This window comes from Oratosquilla oratoria, chromosome 12, assembly GCF_046742065.1.
Source record: "Oratosquilla oratoria isolate Oo_2021 chromosome 12, ASM4674206v1, whole genome shotgun sequence".
NCBI lineage: Eukaryota > Metazoa > Arthropoda > Malacostraca > Stomatopoda > Squillidae > Oratosquilla > Oratosquilla oratoria.
The window spans coordinates 62,368,907-62,378,587 of NC_134788.1; the positions used below are offsets into that span (position 1 = coordinate 62,368,907).

The 9,681-nt window shown below is 50.7% G+C and overlaps 1 protein-coding gene across 1 annotated transcript; it reads right to left on the reverse strand.

The window, feature by feature from the left end:
* Positions 1–4,849: 4,849 nt before the first annotated feature.
* On the reverse strand, positions 4,850–8,517 carry LOC143030449 (uncharacterized). Its single transcript, XM_076193598.1, has 5 exons — positions 7,651–8,517; positions 7,154–7,350; positions 6,347–6,970; positions 5,395–5,515; positions 4,850–4,879 (listed from the first exon to the last, which is right to left on the reverse strand). The coding sequence occupies exons 1-5, from the start codon at positions 8,515–8,517 to the stop codon at positions 4,850–4,852; spliced, it is 1,839 nt and encodes a 612-aa protein (XP_076049713.1).
* Between the last annotated feature and the right edge of the window lie 1,164 nt (positions 8,518–9,681).

Below are 9,681 nucleotides of genomic sequence, written 5' to 3' on the forward strand. Positions count from 1 at the left end.
TGGACCTCTGCTCGCCTCGCCTATGCATGAGACTGGCCCTCGGATCGCCTCGCTTTGGCCTGTGCTTGGGCCTGGGCCTCGGCTCGCCTCATCTAGGTCTGGATCTGGGCCTCGGCTCGCCTCGCCTGGGCATGAGCTTTGGCTCGCCTCGCCTGGCCATGGGCCAGGACCTCGGTTCCTTTTGCCTTGGCATGGGCCTGAGCTCGCCTCGCCATGGAACTGGGCCTCGGCTCGCCTCGCCTCGCTTCCCCTGAATCTGGGCCTGGGCCTGGGCCTGGGCCTTGGCCTCGACTCGCCTCGCCTCGCCTCGCCTCGCCTGGGCCTGTTCCTAAGCTTGGGCATAGACCTGGGCCTGGTCCTCGGTTTCGCCTCGCCTCACCCTGCCTCGCCTGGGCCTGGGCCTCGACCTGGGGCTGGGGCTGGGCCTTGCCCTGGGCTTTTCCTTCGGCTCGCCTCGTCTCACCTGGGAATGAGCCTGGGATTCGGTTCGTCTCGTCTCGGCCTGGGCCTCGGCTCGCCTCACTTGCCCTGGGCCTGGATCTGGGCCTCGGATCAGCTCGCCTCGCCTTGCCTGGGCCTGAACTTCGGCTCGCATCGCCTAGTCCTGGGTCTGGGCCTCGGCTAACATCGCCTCGGACTGGGTTTGGACCTCTTGCTCGCCTTGCCTAAACCAGGGCCTGTGCCTCACCTGGGCCCGGGCCTCGACTTCGGCTCGCCTCATCTCGGCTCGCCTCGCCTCGGCTTGTGTTTGGGCCTGGGCCTCGGCTCGCCTCTCCTCGGCCTGGGCCTGGGCTCGCCTCTCCTCGGCCTGGGCCGCGGCTCGCCTCTCTTCGGCCTGGCCCTGGGCCTGCCTCGCATCGGTCTGGGCCTCGGCTCGTCTCTCCTTGCCTGGGTCTGAGTCTCGGTTCGCGTTTCCTCTCCTGGGCCTGGACCTCGGCTCGCCTCACTTGCCATGGGCCTGGTCCTGGGCCTCCGCTCACATCGCCTCGCCTGGGCCTGAACCTCGGCTCGCATCGCCTTATCCTGGACCTGGGCCTCGGCTCGCCTCACTTCGGTCTGGGTCTGGGCCTCGGTTCGCCTCGCCTAGACCTGGGCCTGTGCCTCACCTCACCTCGCCTCATCTGGGCCTGTGCCTGGGCCTCGACACCGGCTCGCCTCGCCTTGGACTGGGTTTGGGCCTCGGCTCGCTTTGTCTAGACCTGGACCTGGATCTGGGCCTCGGCTCATCTCGCCTGGGCATGACCCTGGGCCTCGGCTCGCCTAGCCTCGCCCTGGGTCTGGGCTCGCCTTGCCTCGCCTAGCCTCGTCTCGCCTCGGCATGTGTCTGGGCCTTGGCTCGCCTCCCGTGGGCCTTTGCCGGGGCTATGGCTCACCTTGCTTCGGCCTGGGTCTGGGCCCTGACTTGCATATCCTCAGTCTGGTCCTGGGCCTCGCCTCAGCTCGCTCTTCGCCTCGGCATGGCTCGCTTCCCCTGGGACTGGGTAGGGCCTATGGCTCACCTTACTTCGGCCTGGACCTGGGTCTCGCCTCGCATCTCCTCGGCCTGGGTCTGGGTCTCGCCTCGCCTCGCTTTGACAGAGCCTGGGTGTGAGCAAGGGCCTCGACTCGCATCGCCTCAGCCTGGGTCTGGGCCTCGGATCTCCTCCCCTCACTTTGCCTTGGCCTGGTTCTAAGTTCTCATCGCATCGTACTGGGCCTGGGCCTCGGCTCGCTTCGCCTCGACCTGGTCCTGAGCCTCGCCTCGTCTCGCCTGGGCCTCGCCTCGTCTCGCCTGGGCCTCGGCTCGCCTCACCTCGGCCTCCGTTGGGTCTCGGCTCACCCCAACTCGGCCTGGGCCTAGGCCTCAGCTCGCCTCCCCTCGCCTGGGCCTGGGCATGGGCCTCGGCTTGCCTCGCCTCGCCTCACCAGGGCCTGGGTCTAGGCCTATGCCTGGGCCTCGGTTCGCCTCCTCTCGGCTGGGCATGGGCATGGGCATGGGCATGGGCATGGGCATGGGCATGGGCCTCAGCTCGCCTCGCCTCACCAGGGCTTGGGCCTGGGCCTATGCCTGGGCCTCGGCTCACCTCTCAGCCTGAGCCTAAGCCTGAGACTGGGCTTCAGCCTGGGTATCGGCCTGGGGTTGGGCTTGCGCCTGGGCCTCGAACTGGGCCTGGACCTGTGCCTCGGCCTCTGCTCGCCTTTGCCTCTTCTTCTAACTGAGTCTGTGTCTGGGCCAGGGTCATGGAATACCCTTGCATTGGCATCTTCCTCGGCTTCGGCCTGGGCCTTGTCCTAGGAATTGGCTCGTCTCGTCTCGCCTCGCCTCGACCTGGGTCTCCCCTCAGCCGAGGCCGAGGCGATGCTAGCCAAGGCCAAGCCCCAGGCCCAGACCCAAGCCCAGGCCGAGGCAAGGTCAGCTGAGGCCCAGGCCCAAGCCCATATCCAAGCCCAGACGAGTCTAGGTGAGCTCAGGCCCAGGCTCTGGACGAAACGAGGCAAGCCGAGGACCAGGTGAGGCCCACGTCTAGGCTCAGACAAGTCGAGCCGAGGCCCAGGTCCAGGCCGAGGCGAGGCAAGACGAAACCCAGGGCCATCCCAAAGTCGAGGCCGAGGCGAGGGAGCTGAGGCCAAGACCCATCACCAAGTCTAGGCCCCAGCGAGGCGAGGCGAGCCGAGGCCCAGGCCCAAGACCAGTTTCAAGAGAAGCGAGTCGAGGCCCAGCTCCAGGTTCAGGCGAGTCGAGCCGAGGCCCAGGTCTAGGCCCAGGCCCAAGGACCAAGCACAAGCCGAGGCCCAGGCCAAGACCCAGGCGAGACAAGGCGAGCCCAGGCCCAGGAACAGGCCGAGGGGAGGTCAGCCGAGGACCAATCCCAGGCACAGGTGCAAGCCCAGGCGACTCGAGGCCCAGGCCCTAACGCAGGTCATGGCCCATGCACAGGCCCAGGCGAGACGAGGCGAGCCGAGACCCAGGCACAAGCTGAGGCGAGGCGGGTCCATGTCCAGGTCAAGGCCCAGAGCCAGGCCCAGGCGTGTCTAGGCGAGCCGAGGCCCAGGCCCATACTTAGACCCAGGCACAGTAGAGGCGAGGCGAGCCGAGACCCAGACCAAGTCCGAGGCGAGGGGACCCGAGGTCCAGGCCCAGGTCCAGGCCCAGGTCCAGGCCCAGGCGAGGCGAGCCAAGGCCTAGGCCCAGTACGAGGCAAGGAGAGCCAAGTACTAGGCCCAGTCCGAGGCGAGGCGACCTGTGGCCCAGGACCAGGAGGGGCGAGATGAGCCGAGGTTCAGGCCCAGGTCGAGGCGAGGCAAGCCGAGAACCAAGCCCAGGCCTAGGCCCAGCCCTATCATGAGGCGATGCGACCCGATGCCCAGGGTTGTGCCCAGGCCTATGCCGAGGCGAGGGGAGAGCGAGGCGAGTCCAAAACCAGGCCTAGCCCGAGATCAGACGAGCTCAGGCCCAAGCCAGTCCGAGGCCCAGGCCCAGGTCAGGCGAACCGAGGCCAGGCCAACGATTAATTCCAGGTAATGGCGAGGCGAGACGAGCCGAGAACCAGGATGTTTTCAGGTGTGTACAAAACCCATTAAGATTTTAAATAAGAGTAGTGAGGAGTTACAATTACCAATTTCATCAATCTCTTCAGTTCAAGAAGGAATAGTTTTAAGAAATAAATACAAAGATCTATTAGAATCAACTAATTGCCCTGAGTTAGATGAAAGTTTACTTCTTTTGCTTGTGAAGCACAATAAAGCAATTGCTTTGCCGGGGAACGCCTTAGGCTAAACAACTGTTTTAAAACATCATATTAAATTAAAACCAGGAACACAACCTATCTACATACCCGCCTACAGAGTTCCTCACTCTAAATTAGCAATAGTAGATAAACTGATCACTGAAATGTTATCACAGGATATTATTGAACATAATAAAAGTGAATGGAACTTTCCTTTGATACTGGTGCCAAAGTCAGATGGTACTATGCGCCCAGTTATTGATTATAGGGAATCGAATAAGCACACCATCCGTGACAGGTTACCATTACCAATTATAGGTGATATTTTGAGAAGTTTGGGAACTGAGAATAGATATTTTAGCACAACAGTGGGGTGATACCAGGCCCAGGCCTAGGGCGAGGCGAGGCCGAGACGAGCTCAAGTCCGGCCCCTGGCCCAGGACGAGGCCGAGACCGAGGCAAGCCCAAGTCCAGGCACAGGCCTAGGTCCAGGCCCAAGCCAATGGCCCAAGCCCTGTCTGAGGCGAGGCGAGCAGAGTCCGAGGCAAATCAAGGCGAGGCGAGCCGAGGCCCAGGCCCAGGGCGAGTCCAGGGGAGCCGGCTCCCAGGCCCAGGTCAGGCGAGCCAAGCTCATGGCCAGGCCTAAGTGAGGCGAGACGAGTTTCAGGCCTAGACTGAGACGAGGCCCAGGCCCAGACCCAAGCCAAGTCGAGGCGAGTCGAGGCCGAGGCTCACACCCAGGCCCAGGCCGAGGCGAGGCCAGCCGAGGGCAGGCCCAGGTTAGGCTTAGGCGCAGGTCCAGGCGCAGGTCCAGGCTCAGATCCAGGGGAGGCGAGGCTCAGGTCCAGGCCGAGGCGAGGCGAAGCGAGCCGATTCTTAGGCTCAGGCCGAAGCGAGGCAAGCCGAGACCCAGGCCCAGGATGAAAAATGGAAAAATATAGAAATAGATACAACCTTAAAAGAGAATATTGACACCCTATTCTCAGGTATTATCAATCAACACAAAAATTCAATCACTAGAGCCAATCAAAAGAAATAAATAAATCTGAACGGCGGCTATATTAAACACTCACGCCCACCTAAGGGTTACATAAATTAAACCAACAAGATTATCACTTTCAGACCAAGAGGAAGTTTCCAATTTAGGGCTTAACTGCCATATTCTGTCGAAACTTAAAAAGTTTCAAAAAAGAACAGAATGCGAAATACTTATAGGCGATGTAGAGAAATTATGTAAAAAAGGTGAAGTAACTGTTGAGCCCCCTTTCAAACAAGTAGTTATTGCCGAAGCTAATCAATTTAGAGGAAATTATAACAGCAATTTAATTGACAAGAGACATATCGAAGCTGAGTATTTAGAAAAGATAGACACTATTCTTAATGACACAAAGTTTAATTGATTGATTGATTGATTATAAGCGTTCAATCTGGTGTCGTAACTACTAGGTTATTGACACCGAAAGTAGACTCAATATATATTAACTACTGGATAAAATAAAATATGTCCTATATATTAAAATCAGATCAAGTTAGAGAAACCAACATCTTCAATGAAATTGAAAAGAGAGTCTTCGTCCAAGTCTTTTCCCAAAATGAAACTCAAATTAAAACTCCCAGCCCTGTCCCTGTTAAAATGTCTCTCTCTCTGTTCCACCAAGCTAGGACATTCGACCAGCAAATGTCTAACCGTTAGTGGCACCAAACAATCGCTGCAAAAAGGCTGGTAGTTACCACTCATTAAAAAGCCATGAGAGAAGTTCGTGTGTCCAATTCGGAGGCGACACACTGACACTTCTCTTCTACGACAGCTGGATAAATATATCCATGGATTAACAGAGTCTGTGATTTCTCTCATCTTATTAGATTCGATCAAAGACCATGAGAATTGCCAGGAAGATTTTATTGCATTCTTAATTTCAGGCTGATAGTCGGTATCTGGAAGGGCCTTGTTAATAGGATGTTTTAATGATCCTTCTTTGGCTAACCTGTCAGCCTCCTCGTTGCCTATTATACCGACATGGGACGGAACCCAACAGAACCTAATTAATTTTCTTTTACGACTTAGTAAAAACATCCATTCTAAAATTTCTGAAACTAATGGATGGGTAGGATTATAAGAACTTAAGGCTTCCAAAACACTCTTAGAATCGCTAAAAATTGTGAAACTAAAACCAGCATGGTTTACTATTCTTTTTAAAGCCATTAGAATTCCATGCAGCTCAGCTGTAAAAATTGAAGCAGAGCTAGGCAATGCTCCACTGCAATTAAAACTGGGAAAAACAACTCCAAATCCAACACCAGCATTGGATTTGGAGCCATCTGTATATATACAAACTGAATTTCTGTGATCTTCAAAGTGGGTGAGAAATATCTGTTTGATCACAGGCTCTGGTATTCCAGTCTTAGATACTTCTAAGCAGCTGCAGTGATCTACATGTGGTAGCCTCCAAGGAGGAAATGCTGAATGCTTTACTGGAAGAACTTGAAATTGGGGTAAACCTAATTCTTCTAAAACATGTCTTACTCTAAGTCCAAAGGGAAGTGGACATGAAGATTTATTATTAAAATTATTAAAATTGCCATTAAAAATAATTTTAAAACTTAAGGAGTTAGGAAGTCTTTGAACTCTAGTCCAGTACTTAATCATCTGGGACTGCCTCATTAAAACTAGGGGTAATTCCCCAGCATCAACAAGGAGACTTGGAATTGGTGAGGACTTGAATGCTCCTGTAGCAATCCTCACCCCAGCATGATGAACAGCATTCAGTTTCTCTAGCTTTGTGCTTCTTGCTGACGAGTATATTTCAGATCCATATAAAAGTTTGGGTAAAACCAGTGCCTTATGCAACTGAAGTAGGTGCTTACGATCAGCCCCCCATTTGGTACAGGAAATAACTTTGAGAACATCCAAAACTTTCATGCATTTTATCTTAAGGTTTTTAATATGCGGCTCCCAAGACAGTTTTGGATCAAAAAGCATACCCAAAAATTTTGCCTCATCCACGCATGAAATTCTCTGACCATATAGGTATAAATCTGGGTCAGGATGGTGACCTCTAATGCGGCAGAAATGCATCACTACTGTTTTTGATGGTGAAAAACGAAATCCATGCTCAGAGGCCCATCTAGCTACTTTATCAATTGTCAACTGTAGTTTCCGCTCTGCTACAGACATTCTAGATGCTGCAAATGACAAGGACAAATCGTCAACAAAAAGCGTAAACATTACTTCAGGCGGAATAACGGAAGCAATACCATTGATACTAAGGGCAAACAGGGTTACGCTTAACACACTACCCTGAGGAACTCCTTCTTCTTGTACCGTTAATTTGGATAGAGTATTACCTACTCTAACTTTAAAAAGACTATTTTTTAAAAAAGCTTTGATAAAAAGTGGCAATTCACCTCTCAACCCAATGTTGTGAAGAACTTTTAAAATCCCATACCTCCAAGCAGTATCATATGCCTTTTCAAGATCAAAAAAGACAGTGATATGATGCTGCTTGGATAAAAAAGCATTGCAGATCGAATCTTCCAGTCGAATCAGTACATCAGTACAAGAGTGCATTCTACGGAATCCACACTGAGCAGAAGAGATCACCCCTCTCTGTTCTAGAAACCAAACCAACCTGGCATTGGCCATCTTCTCCATTAATTTACAGAGACAAGATGTCAATGCAATCGGTCGATAACTCGAAGGGATGGAGGAATCTTTACCAGGCTTGAGGAAGGGTAAAATTAAAGCTATTTCCCAAACATCAGGAAAATCGCTATCCTTAAAAATTCTATTTAAAACATCCAAGATAAAAACTTTAGTATTATATGATGAGTTCTTTATCATATCATATATAATTTCGTCAAGTCCAGGAGAAGAGTTTTTACTTTTAGATAAGGCTGATAAGAATTCTTTCATGGAAAAGGGTATATTGTATGATTCACTTACATTAGCAGTGAAATCAAAACAACGAGCTTCCTCATTTGAGCGTAATTGATAATACGGTGAGTCAGGGTTTTTGCTAGATACTTTGGCAAAATGCCTTGCAAAAGCTTCACTTACAGTTTTTGGATCTGATACAAATAATCCGTTAATTTTCAAAACAGGAGGAGGGGAAGGTTTGAATTTCCCAGCTATCTTCTTGATCTTGGCCCAAACCAACGTCATTGGAGTTTTCCATGTGATACTAGAGAGAAACAGTATCCAACATTCTCTGCGAGCTTTCTTTATATGCCATCTAAATTGGGCTCGGGCTTTCTTGAAGCATATAAGGTAAACGGTGCACCTATGCCTACGATATCTGGTGAAAGCAGCCCTCATTGCTTTATGTCTTATAGTACACTGTATATTCCACCAGGGAACAGGCTTCCGACGAAATTTTCCACTGGTCTTGGGAATTGAATGATTTGCTGCATTTATTAAAATACTATTCAAATAAGAAATAGCTTCACTAACTGTTGGCAAGTCATTTACATCTGCCTCTATATTGCTTAGTTCTTTAAAAAGAGGCCAATCTGCCCTATCAGTACACCAACGGGGAGCTCTAGCAACAGGCACTGGATTCCCATTTGAAATGATGATTGGGAAATGATCACTTCCAAAGAGATCATCAAGCACATCCCACTCAAAATCCATGAAAGCATTAGGACTTGCAAGGGATAGGTCAATGCAAGAAAAGGTCCCTGTTTGGATATGAAAATGAGTAGGTTTATTGGTATTAAGAACAGTAAGATCTATATTCTCAATGATTTGCTGAAGCTGTTCCCCTTTTGCATTTGATGTCACATCACCCCAAGACTGGTGCCTACTATTCATATCTCCCAAAATTAAAAACGGTTGGGGGAGCTGATTGCATAAACTAGTAAAGTCACTACTAGAAAATTCTCTATTAGGCGAGAGATAGAGAGAGCAAATGTTATATACTCTAGTTATATTAATCTGAATTGCTACTGCTTCCAAAGGAGTATTCAAGGGTAATATTTTATGAGGAATATCATTTCTGACAAGAAGAGCGCTTCCACCATGGCTTCCTTGTAAAGGGTTGATAGGAGAGTGATGCATAAAGTACTCTCTAGGACTAAATATTTGGTTTTCTCCAAACATGGTCTCTTGTAAGGCTATGCATATTGGTGAATGAGAATATATTAGATGTTTAAGCTCTTCATATTTAGCTCTATACCCTTGACAATTCCACTGCAAAATGGCAGAGAGTTTATCTTATTTTATTTGGAAGACTCTTTAGTCTTCCTTGGACCAGGATTTTTTACATTTTGATCTTTTTCTGGTGCCTTCTTGTTCTTAATTGGCACCTTTATGTTCCGCCTTGAGTTACTTAATGTTCTTTGTTCTTTAGGAACTTTTACCACAGATTTTGGTATGACTTCAGTATTCCCAGCTGAGACAGATGACTTCTCACCCTGGACCACTGTGCCATCCAAGGTAGGTTTGTTAGATAAAACTGAAGTCTTAGGCTGAGCTAGAGCACAACCTTGGGCAGAATTATTGGCCTGCACTGGAGCGCAAGCCATTATAGAAGTCTCAGCTTGCTCCGGAGGGCAAACCGAGACAGAAGCTCCAGACCGCACGGGAACGGTAGCCGGAGCAGAAGTCCCAGCCTGCTCCAGATCACATGCCGAGACAGAAGTCCCAGCCCGGACCGGGGATGAGGACGGGACAGGGGTCCCAGCAAGCACCAAAGCACTTGCTGAGACTGAAGTCTCCACCTGAGATGCAGGACAGGTAGAGACTAGGGAATGTTTGGAGGATTTGGGATCCTCCAAATCCATTTCATCATCTAACAAGTTAAACGTATTTTTAAGACAGATTTTTGATGAAAGAGATTCTTCTCTTTCATCACTCAAGCGTCTCTTCATAAGTCTATTATTTGCAGGAGTAATTTCGGAGTTTTTAGGAATGGTCAATTTTGAATTAAGGCTCTTCTCATGTGTAGATACGTCATCTGATGTGTTGGGCATTCTA